This window comes from Caretta caretta, chromosome 6, assembly GCF_965140235.1.
Source record: "Caretta caretta isolate rCarCar2 chromosome 6, rCarCar1.hap1, whole genome shotgun sequence".
Taxonomy (NCBI): Eukaryota; Metazoa; Chordata; order Testudines; family Cheloniidae; genus Caretta; species Caretta caretta.
In genome coordinates, this window is record NC_134211.1 from 70,203,376 (window position 1) to 70,222,846 (window position 19,471).

Consider the following 19,471-nt stretch of genomic DNA (forward strand, 5'->3'; position numbering starts at 1 on the left):
AATCATCATGATATCCTCAACTGGTTTTCAGCAGATGACATCTGCCCCAAATATGGACACACGTGAGATGATGTACTTGTTGCAAATGTCAGCGGAAAGAATAAAGCTGCACCACAACAGAGCCCGAAACCAGTGGCGCTAATGACGATGATGATGATGATGGCACCTTAACTCCCCCACCAAAAGTGTCCAAGGCAGTAAAGCACCTAGAAGCCAGTTTGAGGTGGCTGGAAACTCAAGATGTGGACAGCATCAAAATCCTCCAACTCAAAAGCATTCTTGACTTTGCTAGAAGCCAACAGTCCGTGGCAAATAAGCAGACCACACTAGATAGCTTTTTTTAGAAGTGATGAAATTTAAAATTATGGAGTCCTGCAACCAGATTGACTTTGCACTCTCCGCAATGATTAGTATAGTCGATTTCACATGTTTCTTTCATGTACATGTAATTAAATTACTACTTTTGTGTTTCAAACACGCTGGGATAACCGTTTTTTTTTTTTTTTTTTTTTTACAAGACTTAAACTGACCGGCTTGAAATGGTAAATTTTTGTAACCCCGCTATAAAGCGATCCCGCATTTATCGCGATATAATATTTTGGACCCCAATTATGATGTTATAGCGGGGTTTCACTGTACTTGGAGTAATTGCTTTTAACACTCTTTTCCTAGCCTGATTTATGGACACTCTACTTATGTTGTTGTCTGGAGAGTCATGGAAATGATGTAATTTCTGGATTAGATTATTAAAAACCAGATGCTGTACCCTCTTCATGCTTAAATGGATGCTATCCACTTCAATTAAAAAAAAATTATTAAAAATAATTTCAGGTACTACATCTGCCCTGTGGTTTCTCAGGCAGCATTTATGGCACTGCAGTTGTTTCCCTATTTTTTTAAAATGTTTTCTTCAAATTGCTGTGTGAAACACCCACACACACACCTAAGGACATTGATTGACTAGGTAGGAATGACTTCACACAAAATGCTATCTAATGCGCAAAGTATGCAAACTGGAAAAATAGAGCTTTTGTTTTTTCCCCAGCTCTCATCTGTCAATTATAGTAATTGTATGATGATAACAAGTAAACACCTGTCTTCAAGCGGGTTGGAGTCTGTCTCAGAGGAGGGAGGAATTGGCCCCCACCCATTCTTGTAGAGGATTCTGTGTATGTGGTCCCTTCATGCCACCTCAGCATAGGATTCTATGTGTTAGGTTCCCGCTGTTGCTACCCTAACAGAGCTATGATGGAGTGGCACCATTGAAATCTCCACCACACACACTTAGTCCTCTACTGGGTTGGTGCCCAGAGGAGTGGGGAGCACCCATTTGTAGGAATACCTGCCCTGGCTGCCACCCAAACGTATGAGTGCAGCCTTCCCATTCCCTCCTCTATTTTTTCTCTAGAGAGATTGAGGATGGGTTGGCCTCAGGTCCTTCCTTTACCCAAGAGAGAAGCAGTAGTGTCTGGTTACTCAGGCTCAGTACTAGGAGCAATTGCAATGACTCTCACTAATACTGGCCAGCTGGGAGCTGCAAAGACAGGGCCTCCCATTTCCCTGGCTGCTGAGAGATGCTGTGGTGGCTGTGATTCCCTTCCTACCCAGAATGCACCAGAGGAAGCAGGAGCATCCTGCCCCTTCCTTGGTGTCTGGGGGTACACCTCAGAGGCCCTCTCTTTTCTCCATCACACTCAGGACAGCCAGGAAGACCCCCTCTTCCCTTGATGGTAGTGGTGACTCCTACCCCTCTCAAGATACAGCAGTGGCAGTAGTTGTCCCCTTCCCCCCCTCCCCCCCCCCCAGCGAGCAGGTTCCTAGTCTGCTCTGGTGATGGGCATGGGGCTGTACATGGCTTTCTCCCTCTTTGGGAGCCTGTGTATAGTCTTGACAGACAACACTGCATTGGCTACACTGGCCATATTTTCACTCTTTGCAAACCTGAATGTTAGAAACATTACTTTTTAAAAAAAACGAAAACAGCGATTCTGACTTCATCATGTGACTGCAGGAGGTGGGGCCCTAGACATGTTCTTATAGTGTCTATGCTTTAATTTAGTGCAGCTTTTTGAGCACCCTATTAGCAACTTGGTTAGGAGTCTGATGGCTATGCCTGCTTTGCATAAAGTAGAGCAGATTTCAGCTATAAAATGGGAATGTGGCCTATAGTAACAATATAGGTTCTAACATGCAGTGTTCTAATTGGAGCCAAGCAGATGGATATTTGAATTTAGTTGGGGCATTGTATGCTGAGATCTGTAGGCTGTACAGACACTTCTTACATATTACTGTATTAGTGAGTAGGCTGCAATTCACTTTGTAGAGCTTTGGGAACCAAATCTGGCCAGTGGCTTTACTTTGGGCACCTTATCTTAATCCAGTTCAGTTTTAAATATGGAGGAGTACACATTTTTCAAACTTTTCTTCATGGACAATATTTGAATTTGTTTACTCATCTATATCTGCTAGCAATTATGTTGCTTAATTGTTTACTTCTGCTTCAGTTGCAGCAATATCAGTACTACAGTGCAGGGCTACTCTCCACACATGATCCCTACTATGAGCAACAGCGCCATCTCCTAGGGCCCAAGAAAAAGAAGTTCAAAGATGAAAAAAAATTAAAAGGTGAGGTAACCACCCTGTGTTACTAACTGGAGTTTGTGTGATTAGACTTGTCATATTGTATTTCCACTTACTAATAAACATTAATCTTCAATACCACTGATGGTAGGTAGGTAGGCAATATAACATTTTCTAGAAAGAGCCTAAGACATAGGCTGTGGCTTATCCACTCCCCCCAGAGAGAGTTGATAGGAAAACTGGGATTAGAAATTTGGAGTTCCTGCTTCTTAGTCTTGGTCTCTGACAACTAGACTATGCCTGTCTCTGTCACTCTAGAGCTAATCACCCTACAACCTATTTCATTACTCAATAATGTTTTGGAATCAACAGATATCATTGCATACTGTGGTTCTGGTACTCGGTTTTCTGGCAAATATAGCAAATGCTTGAAAAGCACAAGAAGTTGCCACATACCTGGATAGTTCTCCTTATAAGTATGATCCTTCCAAACAAGGAATTATGGGGACTGAGACCACAGTCTGGAAAGTGGAGGGATGTGTTAGGAAACTGCTGTCTGGGGTGAATTAAAATAGATCTACTTCTGACAACTCTCAGCTAAAGTTTCTCAGATGCATGTTTTTCAGGAAACACAGTTTCCTTTCTTGACTGAGCTGACAGCAGCTAGAAATCTGGGCGGAAACAGGAAGAGAAGGTTATGAATTATCAATGCAAAGTGGATTCTGCCTAGTGCAAGTACTGAAAGCCTGATCTATGTTCAAGAAGGTTATTTTGGCCTTCCTTCCTTCCTTCCTTATTGTCCTGCACATCCTTCTAGCTACATATGTTTTTCTCTCAGAAACTTACAGTGTACTTGGCTTTGCAGAATCTCTGCAGCTTACTTGTTAATTATCCGATCCTAGTGTCTGTTAGTTTCCTCTGAACACATGGTATCTGTACTAAATATAACTAGACATCTCTTTCAAATGACCAACAGCTTGGTTTGAGACTTATACTGAATGCTGATCTTGTTTTTTTTTTTTTTTAAATGTCTGTGACTAGAGCTTCACTCAAGGGCAGAAAAACATACCAGCTTCCAAGTATTTTAACTGTACAGGCATGTTTCCCTGGGGAGAGGAGTATCGAGTTCTCATCATCTTGCAATATCAGATTTTTCCTGTCTAATGGCTAAGTAATGAAAAGGTAGCTAGTGTTATGTATGGGTGGGCCCAAAATGGGATGAACATAAAACTACTCCTGGACCAGTTCCGTTTTTGCTGGTCCCGTTTGTTGTTAGATATAAAGTGGCTAGGAAAGCAGGGCAAGGGAGGACATAGGAGTTGATGTGGAGGATCACAAATGACAGGAAAAGAAACTGATCTTGTGCCAATTGTTCCCATGCAGCCAAGTTGAAAAAGGTGAAAAAAAAGAGGAGACGGGATGAAGAACTCTCCTCAGAAGAGTCACCAAGACGCCACCATCACCAGACCAAAGTTTTTGCTAAGTTTTCTCATGATGCACCACCACCAGGGTCCAAGAAGAAGCACTTGACCATCGAACAACTGAATGCCCGCCGACGGAAAGTGTGGCTTAGCATTGTCAAAAAGGAGCTACCAAAGGTGAGCTTGGCCAATGGCATTGAATGGGGGATGCCAAGGCAGAGAAGGTTTGAGGAATCAGGAAGTCAGAATGCAGTCTGAGAGCTTTCTGTGGATCACCAGATATCACAATAATATTCCATACTCCATCTGTTGCTATGTTGGTGAGTGAGGTGCTCTTCCAACTTCTGTTTTTTTTTTAAAGTTTTCATTTAATTTTAAGTAGATATATAATCACTGCAAAGAGGAGGGGGAGCATTCCACAGAAACAAAGAAAAGGCTAGAGAAGAGGAGAATGGAGACAAAGGCAGAAGTGTAGGAGAGGAGGGAGCGATCGATGGGTTGTTCAGAAAATAAAGAATGTGTGAAGCAAGGCTTCTCTCTGAACTGGCTTAGCTGCTGCTCAACAGTTAAAGGAAAAATGAGTCGTCATACAAAGAGCACTCAATCACACTACCTTTACAGTGAAGAAAAATTATTTAAAGTAGTATTCAATAGAACACTGGTTGAAGGGTCTTTTAGAGAACCTTGTACAACTTGTATTGAAGTGTGCTTGCTTAACAAAACTAACCGGCCAGGGCCAAATGGAGACTTTTATAGTTAAAAATTTTTTTCAGGGAGTCTTGTTTTATACTTATACTTTTTTAGTATTTTGTAATAACACACTAATTGATCTAAACTTTGTAGCAACTGCAACTCAGGTGAGATTGGGGAGATAAAGAGGGACAATTTTAGCCATAATGTGCAGAGAGAACTGTGCCTGCTTCTTCAAGTATGTGTCTGAGTGGATCTCACTGTGCAAGATTGGAGTCTTTTGAATAGCAATGTCCGTTGGGGCCGTTCATGAGCCCTGTGCCTCCTTGTGTTCCATATGAAGGCTGGGGTGGCTATGACCTTCCCTCAGTTCCCTTGCCGATAGCAGCAAGACAGAATCTGGTGAGCTCCAAGTAAGTCTTCAAAAAATTGTTCAGAACTCTTCTGATCCACCTGACTTATGACTGCTCTGCACAATATTTACTCATCTGTACTGAGTACAGATGGTGAGACCCAGTCTGTATAAGCCCTTCACCCCTTTACAGGGCCCCTCAGCATGGCAAGTTTGAAATCTGGGGGCTCAAGCCTGTCCTTCCTCTGATAGACTAATTCTGTTCCAAGACAGCCACAATGGGTGCCTCTTGTTTGGGAGAATCCCAAGCATATGCTTGGTGTACCTGTTGATTTGTGCATTCTTATAAAAAATATGGGATGTGTGGTTGAAATTCCATCACTTGGATCCTTCAGATCGTGAAGAGATGGGCAGAGTCTTGGTATCAGACAAGCCAGCTTCCTCCAGGACCCCATCTAGGACACATGTGACACCATCGCTGAGAAGGAGGCACTGAGAGAAGACCTGGAACTGGTCTAGGCACTGAAGGAGTCTCCACTGGCACTACAGACACCTCTGGTACTGAAGTCCAGCACTGAAACAGACTGCTCCAAACATGAGGGCAAAGACCCTAGCTTGGAAGTCAGTGACTTTGCACAAAGACAGACCACTAAAACCTCAGGAGAGGGAACCACCAAACCCTGTTTGGCATTGAGAAGGCACCACTCCAATTCTAGCAGTGCACCTTTCAGTGTCGAAACCTACAGCTGAACCAGGGTTGTGTGAAGTACACTGGAAGAACTAGGATCGTCCGAGGCATCCACCAGTACCAGTGCAGAGCCTGGTATCTTGGCGCTATATACCTTGGTGTCACCCCTAAAGGATACTTATTCCACCTCTCCATCACCGGGGCATATGTTCTCATCTCAGTTGAGCCAGAGGACCTTCTCCTCTGAGATCCATGTGACATTATTGAACAACTAGCTGGTTCTCCCTACCGGGCTCAGCTGCCGTCTTGTCAGGAGTGGCATTGGACTACTCAATACCAGATAAGACAGCCATACCCATATGTAGTATAGTATTCCACTGTGGCCGTATTGGGCTTACTGAGGTCCACTTTCATATGCCTCTTAAAGCAGGTTTCCAACTCATTTTAGGAAAAGGAAAAGATTGCTCTCCCGAGTAGTATCCCTGGCCAGACCACTGGTGACACCTGGAAAGAACTAGGAAGAACCAGATGTGGGGGCAGAGCAACACCAGTGTCCTGTCTCACCACCTAAGGACCTCTCAATTTCATCATGCAATGAAGCAGTGTCTTTGGCATGGATACTGGCACCCAGATGACTTCAGTTCATTCCAGAGCTGCTTAGGAGAGTCACAGAGACTCTGGGAAATATAGGCACCTGTCATACCGGAGAAATCTCCTAAATTGTTTGATATTTTGACACCTTCTGGTCCAGCCAGAATCACGTTCCCCATAAATGAAGGGCTGCATGACCCTTCTAAAGCCCTGTGGCAAAAATCGGCCATGATAACAGCGATTGTAAAGTGAATAGAGAAGCAGTACCAGGTCCCTCAAAAAGGGTTTGTGTAATTTACACCCATCCTACCCCTAGCTGCTTAATAGTCTTGATGATAAAGGAAAAATCAAAATTGAACAAGAGTGCTCCCAAAGGCAAGGATCAAAAAGGCTTAATCTATTGGAGAGGAAATCTTACTCCTCTGCCTCCCTGCAACTGCAAGTGGCAAATTGCCAGGCCCTCCTGGCCAAATAAGAATCTTTTTGATGTGGAATAGAGTAATGCCTTTCCTGTCTAAGATCCTGTCTGACAACAGGGAAGAGCTCAGAGTAATAATCAAGGAGGGCCAATTGGTGGCCAAGATCATTCTCCAGATTGCAGTGGACGCTCTGACACCATGGTAGATCTATGGCCACAGTGGTGACAATGCACAGAACATTGTGTCTTCAGGGGGCAGGGATCCCTAGGGAAGTACAGCCCAAGACTGAGGACCTGCCTTTTGAAGGCATGGAATTATTTAACGAGTGAATGGACAGTGCTCTACACTCATTAAGACTTTAAAGCCATCTTGCTCTCCCTAGGGATTTACACCCTAACATCAGACTGCAAACTGTAGTGCCCTTAACCCCAGTTGAGGCAAAAGGTCTTAACCATTCCAGACATCCTGAGTATCTTGCCAGAAAAAGCCTAGTCCTGCAGAGATCGTCAGCCTTCCTTTTCCTTGGCAAGGCACCCCTCTCGTACCATACGTCAACAAATTTGACAAGGCTTTTGAGAGCCCATCAGATTCAGTCCTGAAATCATGACCTTCAGAAGCCGTCTAACTTCATTCCAACATCTAACTTCATTCATGCCGTAACATCGGACAGACAGATACTAGAGATCATCACCCTTGGCTACCCCATCCAGTTCCATTCTTTGCTCCTTTCCCATCCCTCTTTAGGGACCCTTGTTACAAGCGGAAGTGGTTTTGTTACTTCATCTAGGAACCATAGAGGAAGTGCCCACCAGTTTTCTGCGGAAGAGGCTTCTTTTTCTGGTATTTTCTTATTCTGAAGAAGAAAGGAGGCAGGGTCTATCCTAGACCTAGAAGACTCAGATACATATGCCATCTCGGGCTCAGGATGGTAACTTTTTGCCTCCGTCATTCCATCTCTTGAAGCTCAGGCCTGGTTTGTGGCTCTCAGCTTGCATAAGTCTGAATAACTATCCATCTGGCCCACAGGAAGTACCTAATCACAGTAGAATCCAACCATTACCAGTACAGGGTGCTGTCCTTTGGCTCTCCAGCACTAAGAATTTTCACAAAATGCCTGGCAGGGGTGGCAGCACATTTAAGGAGAAAGGGTATCCATGTCTTCTCATACCTGGACAACTGGCTGATCAGAGGCAAGTCACAGCAGGAGCAACAGCCTAGAGTACGACCTTTCCCTGTTTTCCCAGCTAGGATACCTTGTGAACTGCAAGAAATCTTTTCTTACACCATCACAGATGATAGAATTCATAGGAGTTTTGATCAACTCATGATCGGCAAGAGCTTATCTCCCAGAAGACAGGTTTTGGTCTCTCCAGTCAATGACAAACAACCTAAAATCAAATCCAACAATGACAGTGCATGCATATCTGGAGCTGCTAGGCCATATATTGGCATGTGATGCTACTAGATGTAACTGTCTGTCCTTGCAAATGTGGAAGAGTTCAGTGTACTTGCTATCCAATATCATATGAACAAGAGTCACTGTCCTGCCTCAAGTTGAGCAAGAACGCACTTTGTGGCTGGACCCAAAGAGTGTATCAAAAGGGGTACCATTCTTTGCCCTCTTCCCAACAATGACACTTTTCACACATGCCTCAAAGACAGGTTGGGGTGCCCAACTAAATCATCTGCAGAGACAGAGGACCTGGTCCCAGGATGCCTGAAACTATACATGAAATAGTAAGCAAGGAGTCTATCGTGAAAAGAGGGTTAGTGGGACAGCTGAATTGTACTGTTTTTTAAGTTTGTTTTACATGTTTCCTTTAACTGTTGCAATACATGAGTGTGCCTCCAGTTGCCAGGATGAAAGCCATTCTAATACTTCTGAGGAAGGCAGAAATCCCCATAATGTTTATGATTATATAATTGAAGACTGTATTGTAATGCAGTTATATAGTGCTTTAAGTTTGTGTGTGTATGGTGTTTAAAAAATGGATAATTACCTTATAAAACATTATCAAACCATAATCCCTTAATTAATGGGTATATGAAATTTTGTCTTGTTTTAGGCATACAAGCAAAAAGCTTCAGCACGCAATCTTTTTCTAACCAACAGCAAAAAGGTAAGGGTGATTAAGCTTTATGTTTTCATATTATATCTTGTGCAAAAAAAATTTGCATGTTCCTGTTGTCTCTTCTTAAGTCATTGCTAATATAGCAATTATGGTAGCACATAATTTGTTGTTTTCATTACAGATCCTCTTCCTCTCTCTCCAGTTTTTAACTTATCCATTTATAAGTAGGAATATGACTATTTGCTGTTGGTGATTTCAGTCCAGCTCTTTGGGCTTGATCCAAGGGTCATTGAAGTAAATTGAAAGCTCCCATTGACTTTGGTGGGCTTTTGATCAGGACCCGGGTGAGCAGATGTTCACATCACCAACAATTAGAGGTAGTCTCTCCGGATTGGAATTGGATCACTTTTGCGGGGTCGTATTGGGAATATTGTACTTGCACAGCCACTGTCAATTCTACATCCATCCTTTAGATGGAGATCTTCACACTCCAGGTCTGTCTGTGTGCTGTGTTCCATAAGCAATAGATGCACTTTAAAAAAATAAAACATGGATTTTTGGAGATTTGGATCTGTTTTATTTTTGGTGGTAAGAGCTACTTTGAGAATTTTTAGTTCGCTGTTCTTTGAGACAATAAACTGACTCCATTATAGATCACTTTATTGTCTTTTTTTTTTAACTAAGGTCTGATCCTGCACATAGTTATTCACATGCTTAACTTTACTACTGTGAGTAATCCCATTGAAATTGATGGGGCTACTCGTGGTAGTAAAGTTAAGCATGTGCATAAATGTGTGTAGGATCAGAGCCTAACAATTGAGCAGATTTCTGTATAGGTGATTCCAAAACAAATTTAATAATAAATATTCTTAAATCTTTTGGCTCAGCAGATGACAAGTGCCCCTCTTTGTAGTACGGAAAGTTATTTTTAAAGAGCATTTGATGTTGGCTTTCTCAGCATGTGCAGTAAAATTTTTCTCTGAGATTGTGAGGTGCACATCTAAGGAAGTGCATAGCTAACTTAATTAGCTAGTGAGAAGTGTAGTGAAATATATTGCTGTGAATCAGTAGGAACAACTAGAGATGGGGGAAGGACTCCCACTGACTTTATAAAGTGTGAATAGATTGAGGGAGGGGTTTCTGGGTACATTTATAAGATATTCGGGAGAGGTGGCATCTCCTGTGCATTTTAGGAGCTTTACAACAGGCAGGTTCTTTCCAGCATGCTTACTAAAGTACATGGGACAGGGTGTTCTGGTGGTATGTGGATGAGTAGTTGGAGATTACAATATTTACAGCAGCTGTTGTCTACCATTTGCCAGCCTGCAGAGCTGCAAAGCTCTGGTGAGTGAAGCTGTGCTCTGTTTTCTTCAAAACACACAGCCATACCCACATACCAATTAATAGAAATTAAGGCTTCAGGACTGAGCTCTCAAAAGTCAGGAAATGCCAAAGGTAAGGTAAGGTTGCACATACATCCTTAACTCTGCCGTGTGTGTGTGTGTGTGTGTGTGTATGTATATAAATATGCATGCGCACTAAAATACAGCATTTAATTACCTATTTCTGCGCACAATTCTCAAATAATGCAGAACAACATATACTTTTTCTGTAACCGTAGATATATAGTATTAAGAAGCTACATGTGTCATTTTGTGATACTAGATAGACACTCCATGAAAGACTTTATATGAAAAATACACAGTAAGCATTATTTACAGAACACACTACAGACTTAGTGTACTACATAGAGTAATTTTGTAAAATATCTGCTACGTGTAGGCCCACCTACATGTGTAGCTAAATTAGCTTTATACTTGATTGCCTTATCCCTTGACTTGAACCAAAGGAAGACTTTGCTGCTAGTTGAAAAGAAAATGTGTCCTACATGTTATTAAAATACATACATTAGGAAAAAAAGAACTTAACACACTGTCTAAGCCAGCAGAGATTTACTGGACCATGATGACAAGGAAGTTAGCATAATAGAATGAAAAAATACAATATGGTAAACATTTATTTAAAGTTGTAGGAATAATTGTGTGATAATATACTGTATAAATTATAAATAGTATGTGATCATGTAATTAAAGACTATCATAATGCATATCTAAAGCAGGTGTAGGCATGGACAGCAGAGGAGTTAAAAAGCCAATGGCCACTTTACACTAACACACTATTGCTACCATTGGTGCAGCCTCACTCTTGGTAACAGTGAGAGACGTAAAGTGTGGTGCGGGCAAGGTCTATGTAACTTGCCCACAGTTATGCAAGAAGTGTGTGGCAGAGCTGTTGTTCAAAATCAGATCTCCTGAGTCCCATTCCAGTGCCTTAGCCAGAAAACACCATCCCCTTTGAGTGCTTAACCATTCAACCTTGACGTTTTTAATGTTGGGCTTTGTAAGGAATGTTTTGTTTGATAATATATCTGTGGAGCCTTATGGAAGCTCTTTTCTTCTCTTGTACCCCACTCCCACCCCAAAATAAATAAATAAATAAAAAGCTTTATAAATAAGCACAGCATCAGAGGTTTTTGGAGAGTCAGCCTTGGTTGTAGGAATTTACAGCCTTGCAACACCTAAATGTTGCCTTTTGGTGATGGTGATTTTAAATCTTTTTTTCTCTGTCCCTGAACCCTCCCTCTTCACCCCAGCTGGCCCATCAGTGCATGAGGGAAGTGCGTCGAGCTGCTATCCAGGCCCAGAAGAACTGCAAGGAGACTCTACCACGGGCACGTCGCCTCACCAAGGAAATGCTTCTCTACTGGAAGAAGTATGAGAAGGTGGAAAAAGAACACCGCAAACGAGCTGAGAAGGAGGCTTTGGAGCAGCGCAAACTGGATGAGGAGATGAGAGAGGTAGGGCCAAAACACAGACTGCTGAAAATTAATCTGGCAAGAGCATGGAGCTGAAGAGACAGGAACAAGCACAACAGTCAGGGTCTTTAAACCTTGACAATCAAATTTACCAACTGTTCTTCCTTTCAATGATCTTCCAGAGATTTTCTTCCACTGTATCTTAAAAGGATTTACCAGAATCCTCTGACAAATTAGCTATAGCCAGAACCTTCAAATTGCAAGAATTACAGTTACAGATCATAATGTTAGATAAAGAGGGTGTGACTAGTGAGATGTAATGTGTCTGACTTGCACATAGGGCTCAGTGCTCTCTATTTCTAGAGGATGATCTTTTAGTGATTGTAACTCTGATTCTTCCCCAAGTTCAGAAATCAGGCTATTTTTCAATTCACTGGTGTGTTAGGCTTATTTTATCTTAAGTTATGTATAGAGCATAATAAAACATATGGAATTTATCTTCAGAACACATAAGAGCAATCGAGGACCCAATTGATAATTGTTCTGTGGTCCCTTTGTCTTTGTGATGCCAGTGCAAAGGGTTCACAAAGCAATCAGATGACCTGCTCAGGGAGTACCCCAGGAGCAGTTCAGCGATGAATTCAGGCAAAATTAGCTATTTTACTGGAGTTTTGTGAGGATTTATGTTCTCTTCATCCTTACTTGCAGGTGAAGGAGCCTGGGACATAAAAATAAATCAGTCTGCCCAAAATCACAAAGGAAGTCAGTGATAGAGCTGGAATTAGAACTCTGGAGTTCCTGATTCCCAGTCATGTGTTCAGATCAAATCATGCCTTTATTTATAGTGTATTCTGCATCCATCCCATCTCCCAAGCATTTTGTGAAGCCTTTCTGCTGTTTTTCATTAATACGCTAGCTTTACCACAGCAGTTGTATAGCCAGATCTAAAAAAAGGAATTTATACAACAGAATCTTGTTGAACACTGAGCATTCCGCCTCATTCCTAACTTCTCTCCCTGGTGCTGTTTTACCTGAAGATGCATTTTGTTTGTTAGCTCCATCATTATTCTCTCTTGTGAGTGAGTGAATGGTAAAACAGTTACCACAGAGTTAATTACTGTGACTTAAACATGTATGAAAACTTTTAGTTGGACATGCAGTTTTTCGGCCACCTGGACACTCCTACCTAATTTTTACATTGCAAAGAAAATTGCTAAGCTGCTTTTCCCCAGGTCTTGGTGTTCCTGGTCATAGCTTACTGTGCTAAGAGAAACTAAGCGCATAACCACTGTACATTTCAGTATAGGTATTTGTATGATGAGTGTTAGTGTGTAACCAGTATTCCAGCACTCTGATACCATGGTGATGACTGCAATATAAAAATCTAGATTGTTTATATATAACAGGGTTAAAAAAGGTTGAAACTTATAACTTGCTTGCATGTCTTTGTCTTTTTCTCTTCTTTAAACATTAAACCTTATTTCATTTCCCCCTGCCCTTTTTTTTTTAAAATAAATTCTCTTGTCTCAGGCTAAGAGACAGCAGCGAAAACTTAATTTCCTGATCACCCAGACCGAGTTATATGCCCATTTCATGAGTCGCAAACGAGATATTGGACATGATGGAATACAGGAAGAAATCCTGCGCAAACTGGAAGACAGCTCTACCCAAAGGCAGATTGATATTGGTGGCGGGGTGGTGGTCAACATTACCCAGGAGGATTATGGTAAGGCTAGAAACAAAATTCCAGCAGGCCATAGGAGCCATTGGAGATGATGGTTACTGTATGCAGAGAGTGATACAGACCTAGGGGCTTCTGTGCTTGGAATATTATGTGAAGAAGCCCTTCTGTAAATCATTGGAATTTATCCAGGTCTTAGTTTGAGGTGATACTGTAATATGGTTAACTGATGTGTTTTAATGTGGTGATATTTTTTTCAGATAGTAACTACTACAAGGCCCAGGCTCTGAAGAACGCAGAAGACGCTTACCAGATTCACCAGGCTCGGGTGTGTATTGCTTGGGTGCTTGAGATGGAAGGGGAAGTGGAGTAAATTGAAGAGGCACTAGAACTGGAATTTTCTATAGTGATCTTTCAAGTCACCTATTTTAATTATGGATGCTAAGCTTCTTTTAATTTGATTGTTGCCCTGTTCATTTGTGAATATCTGGGAAACTGGAGGGCAGAGAATTGGATGAAAATAAAGTGTATAATCAAGCTACAGGGACAGCCGTGTTATCCATTGCTTTGAAGGGGACCATATGTGTTGGCATGTGAAGGATGAGAGACCTTTTCCCAATGAATTTCTTGTATTAGTTTGCATCCTGTATCTTACCCAAATTTTCCCCTTGTTTAGACCAGGTCATTTGATGAAGATGCAAAGGAGAGTCGGGCAGCTGCTCTACGGGCTGCTAACAAGTCTGGCACTGGCTTCGGAGAGAGCTACAGCCTAGCAAACCCATCTATCCGGGCTGGAGAGGACATTCCACAGCCTACCATTTTCAATGGTAAACTGAAGGGGTACCAGCTGAAAGGCATGAATTGGCTGGCCAACCTGTATGAGCAGGTATGCTAGTCCTTCTTGCAGCCATTTACACTTCCAGGGACAAATTCAATCCTGGTGTAATTCCATGGTAGCCAGTGCAGTTATACTAGGAGTACATTTGGCCCCTGGTCTCTATTCCAGATCAAAAGATCTTTTTTGAGGTGTAGAAACTCCTCAGTCTCATCCCTCATATATATATATATATATATATATATATACTGCCTGTCTTTCTGCAGAAGAGAAGAGAATATTGTGTAGCTCCACCAAACAAGTATCCCTGACTTTTTAAAGAACTAATAAGATAAAATTGCATGTGGTATTGGCCTCTAGATTTTTCATTTGCATATTTATGCACCCTCACCAAAACTAGACAGAAAAATGGAGAGTTTATGTACATTGTCGTTCTTTAATGCTTAGCTCAGTCTGTAAACTGGAGACAGCCTTGCATTTGAACGCAAACATGCTTTAAATTAGATTGCAAATTGCAGGCGTGCTGAGGGAAAAAATCAGGTTGGGAAATGGCTGAAGCGGTGGAAGGGAGAGATTACCGGTTCATAGAATCACTGGGGGAAGAAGATGTGGGAGGTTTCCTATGGATTATAAACAGGGCTGCCTGACTTCACTTTGGTCCCTTTGATGGCATGTGTTCTGATAGCCCTACGTGTGTTATGGAAAAGTGAGGTCGAGGTATTTCCATGTGGGTTTTTTGCAGGGCATCAATGGAATTCTTGCAGATGAAATGGGTCTGGGTAAAACAGTCCAGAGTATCGCTCTGCTAGCACACCTGGCTGAGGTAAGTGGATTCTTTGTGACCTGTGTACCTGGTGGAAGACACATACTTAACGTGATTGAACTGGGTTCTAGTTGATTAATTGAATGCCTTAAGATGGATGCCTGATGGACTATTTCCTTTCAGTGTGCATATCCTTCTAAAAATGCAACTTTAAAAAGAGAATATGCATACGGAATATGCATACTTGGCATCCAGAGACCAACTCCCTTTGATTTAAGCTGAAGTCTTTTATAAAAAGAAAGGATAAAGACCCAGGGAGAGAACATGATGCAGTTTTATCTGTCCATTGATTTGTAAGACATGAACACATCAGTAGGAGGGCAACTTGAGTTCTGCTTTTTGAAGTCATTAAGCAAGAATTCCTACTTCCCACTGCTCTTTGCAGTAAGGAACATAGTAAATCTGTCTTCTGTGCTTCTCTCTTTTGTGTGGAAGGGAAACTAGCTTCCCAGAGAGGCTGTTCTCCCCATTGTGTTGTGAGTCATGATTCTGGAAGCCCACACTGGACTTTACTCTCCCTTACTCCCTTGTGTAGGCCAGCTCATGATTGGACCCTGTGTCAGTAGGCCTAGAATTCCTTGTTCACCAACATGAATGTGCTGCTATGTGAGGAAGCTCAGGTTTCCATGCCACCTTAGATCTTTTGCTTGCCAAAGTGGCAGATGCATTGAGCCCTGGGTAAGTGGCAGTAGCAATGAGCAAATAGTAATTTTCAGAAAGTGAGAGAGCGGTCACAGTTGAATTTAGTGGTCACACATCCATTGGCTGTTTGCAGAGCAACATTGTGGATTTGAAAGGAGGCCACACTAAATGTTTAATCTGCTGAATCTAGCTGTGCATCACCCTGCTGTGTTGATAGGAAGCTTTATTATGATCTGTATACTTCCCTCTCATGAAGCCCTTGTCCTTAATTTGTCATAATGCTGCATGAAACTGTTCCTGTTTCCCTCCAGTTGATTTGTTTTTTCCTATACCAGAGAGAGAACATCTGGGGACCTTTTTTAATTATTTCACCTGCCTCTACCCTCAACAACTGGCATCAGGAGTTTGCCAGATTTGTTCCTAGATTTAAGGTAACAAACATATATTCAGGAGACTATTCCTTTTGGCTTAGAAAACTAACTTCCTCACTCCCTTCAGCTCTTTGTCACATCTGGATGATCTGATCAGCTCGACGTTTGAGAGGATGTGAGGGACACGATTCTGTGATCTTGTCCCTGACCTGCTCTTCTGGAACATTCTGTTGTTCAGAACTTGAGTTCCTATCACTTGAATTCCATTACAGACACTCCCCAGGTTACGCAAAGACCCGAGTTACACAAATCCGCACTTACGGAAAAAGTTCCGTAAACTAGAAATAGGAGTTGGTTGGGGTGGTTGGTTCCCCCCCTGCCCCCCCCCCCCGTAATGGTCAGGTATACGTTTCTGACTTACAAAAAATTTGAGTTACACAAGGCATTCTGGAACGGAACAATTGCGTAAGTTGGGGAGCCTCTGTATTTTCATTTTGGGGCAGATGTTTCTAAAAAAGCACCTTATCAGCAAAGCATTTAGATTCTGCAGTGACATATCCATGGAGATGACACAGTTATGATTGTGCCACAATGCCAGGCAAGAGAGTGATTTCTGAATCTTCTGCATTGTCTGTAGGATTAGTGGTTCGTTGTGGGTTGTTCAAAATCCGTGTCTGAGTGACAGATGGTTTAATTGTGAACTGAAACAGCTCTAAAAATTTAGAGGGAGGCAAAACTTCAGCATCGTTAAGCGAAAATAAATAAAATTCAATAATTCAATAAACAAGGAGAGTAATGAAGCACAAATAGCTGCATATATTAAGATAAAATAAACACGTTCTTTAAACATATTGGAGGATGAAAAATATGAGAAATAAGGAACTGCCGCAAAATAAACTATTAACAGTATATCCATGGAGAATATTTGAGTCTTGCAAAAGATAAATTGGAGGAAAATGAGATTACTGATGAAGCCAAATGAGCGATCAGCATTATCCAAAAGAGCCATCATAGTGTGAATGATGGGAAATATTTAGTGTGTGTATATATATAGAGAGAGAGAGAGAGCTGCAAAGAGATTCAGTAGACGCATTAAAGAGCCACAGTCGGAGTATCACTGAGTGCTAAGGAAGTATGTGAATAAAACAGATGGACAAAGCACCCAGGTAGGTATGAGTTACAGCTACAGGCAATAGAAGATTATAGATCAAATATCTGAGTCATCATCAAATATTTTTAAGTAACCAGTATCTCCAGTAGCAAGAGGCTTATTAGAAAACTATAAATGTAAGAGCAGTTCTTTATAAAAAAAAATAGGATAAAGAATAAAATGCAAGGTGTTTAGGAGTAAAGTGGTGCACCTGAGAACAAATACTTCCAAATTTAATAGTCTGAATGCCTAGTGTTAATTAATATTGTAAAGGAGGGATCTGGGAGTATTATTTGAACTACTATTTAAATTGTTGGCCCAGTGTGCAGCAATGCTAAAAATTGTTGGCTTATATTGAGTAGCTTTTTATGCAAATCACTGATTAGGCCACATTTGCAGTATCATGTTCAGTGTGGGTCATCCTATTTGAAGAAAGACACTGCTAAAATGGAGAGTACACCACATAAGGCAGCTAAGGTGATAAAAGAAATTGAGATTCGTGTATGTGAAAAGTGTAATAAGATTATTTAGTTTTAGTCATCTCCTGGTCAATTTTTTCTGAAGTAGTTAAATTAGCCAAGGGTGGTGATTCTTGAGGTGATTGGACACTTGGGTTCCAACGAAGAGGGAAAATACTAGAAGAATTAAGAATTTACAAAGAGAGTGGACAGTTGGAAAGGACATCCAGCTGAGGCTAAAGACAAGTAATTTTGATGTATTTCACTGATGTCTGAATGTGAATGTGGCATATAGGTAAAGAGGTATGGAACAGTTTTATATGTGGGAAAAACCGGCTTCTTTTTCTGGCATTGTAGAAGTAATTTTAAATTGACTATTTTTGTCTTTAGATTGGCTGGGGTTTTTTTGTTTTTGTTTTTTTTAAGATGCCATTTTCCTCATCCCTGGAACAAAACAATTTTTTAAAAAGTTAGTTTTTAAAATGTTCATAATTTTTAAAAGTTGTAAAATATACACAATAAAAATCATAAAACTTTTCCAGCCACAAAGAGTTCATGATCTGCTTCTGATCATACATAACTATGTAGTTAATATGCCTACATTGAAACATAGGTGCTGAATTCCTTCAGGGCTATGGTATAATTCCTAAAATAAAATGCAGATCTAGTTCTGTATAATCTGACATCTGCGATCTTTTTTCAAAATGGCAGAAAGAACATTCAGCATTTAACTTAGTTAAATGCCAACCACAGGGACTTCTGTGAGAGCTGTAGAAACTAGGGATCATCACACAGGGGCTAGGAAGCTGTTTAGGCAGAGTTGTGTATGTGGTTTTGTTTGTTTTCTTCTGTGCCTCAGAAACCAGTATCCTTTTATGCTCAATACCAATTCTGTGCAGTTCCCATATCGGACAACAGATGGCAGTAACTAGTTACTCTGAATTGCTGTGGAGCTAACTGCTGAGCTCAGATCTCCCTACATGGGAAATGGCTCAGCAGGATTCTGAGTTCTAAAAGAATTAATAGAATTCTGAGGCTGTTGTGCTTGCTATTTTATTTCTTCCTTGAGGCAGTCCGGTAGGCATTACTTTACTTTTAGCCCATAGTAAAATATTGAGGCATAGCTTTGAAGCACAACAATAATTGTGCCAGTGAAGAGGGGAATTAAATACTAAGGGAACCGCTGATCATTCAGGGATGTCCAAGAGTAAGTTGCTAAATTGGTTTAACAGCCATGGGCAAACTTCTTTCTACAGTGAACTGAAAGAATATCAGTATTATTTTCTTGAAAGGTCTGACTGGAAAAGGCCACAGCTGCTTTGGGGCTATTAAGGGATTCTCTTAGCAGTTTCTCCTTGAGGAACTAAGCTGCTTGAGGCTTTTGTTTGGAAGATTCTGTTCCTTCAGTATATTTAAATGCTTTCATGTTTCCTCTGGGTTAAGAAAGACCTTCTTTGGTGATTTCCCTTTGGTTGTTTTGGTGGTGGGGTGTGCTACTCTCTGAGGTTTATTTTGCTTTACTATGGAGAACATGACATTTACAGTTTTAATTCAGGTATATCAATATTTGAAAATAACTTTTGTACTTTTGACTTGTTCTAGGTGCTACCGTATTGGGGAAATCCCCATGACAGAAAAGTGATCAGGAAATTCTGGAGTCAGGTAACGTCAGTGTCCCTGTCCTTTTACCCTCACTTTTGCTTTTACAGAGTAAAACAGAAACTGCTGATATGTTCTACAAAGCAAAAGAATGAGTAAACATAGAGTTCTATCTTCTTCATCCCCGTCTGCTTCACCTTTTTTTTATTTATATAAATAAAGTGAAAGGACTGCCCTGTTCTGGGTAACGATGTAGGGTGTAACAATGTAGGGCGTACTAGAAT

The 19,471-nt window shown here is 41.2% G+C and overlaps 1 protein-coding gene across 1 annotated transcript in view; it reads left to right on the plus strand.

Annotated features, from left to right (window-relative positions):
* INO80 (INO80 complex ATPase subunit) overlaps positions 1–19,471 on the plus strand; it is a 134,181-nt gene that overhangs the window by 38,865 nt on the left and 75,845 nt on the right. Inside the window, exons 6-15 of the mRNA XM_048853134.2 lie at positions 2,505–2,625; positions 3,964–4,178; positions 8,808–8,861; positions 11,467–11,670; positions 13,159–13,354; positions 13,570–13,637; positions 13,986–14,195; positions 14,887–14,967; positions 15,945–16,040; positions 19,191–19,250. Coding sequence (XP_048709091.1) covers positions 2,505–2,625; positions 3,964–4,178; positions 8,808–8,861; positions 11,467–11,670; positions 13,159–13,354; positions 13,570–13,637; positions 13,986–14,195; positions 14,887–14,967; positions 15,945–16,040; positions 19,191–19,250 — 1,305 coding nt within the window. The remainder of the gene's footprint in view (positions 1–2,504; positions 2,626–3,963; positions 4,179–8,807; positions 8,862–11,466; positions 11,671–13,158; positions 13,355–13,569; positions 13,638–13,985; positions 14,196–14,886; positions 14,968–15,944; positions 16,041–19,190; positions 19,251–19,471) is intronic.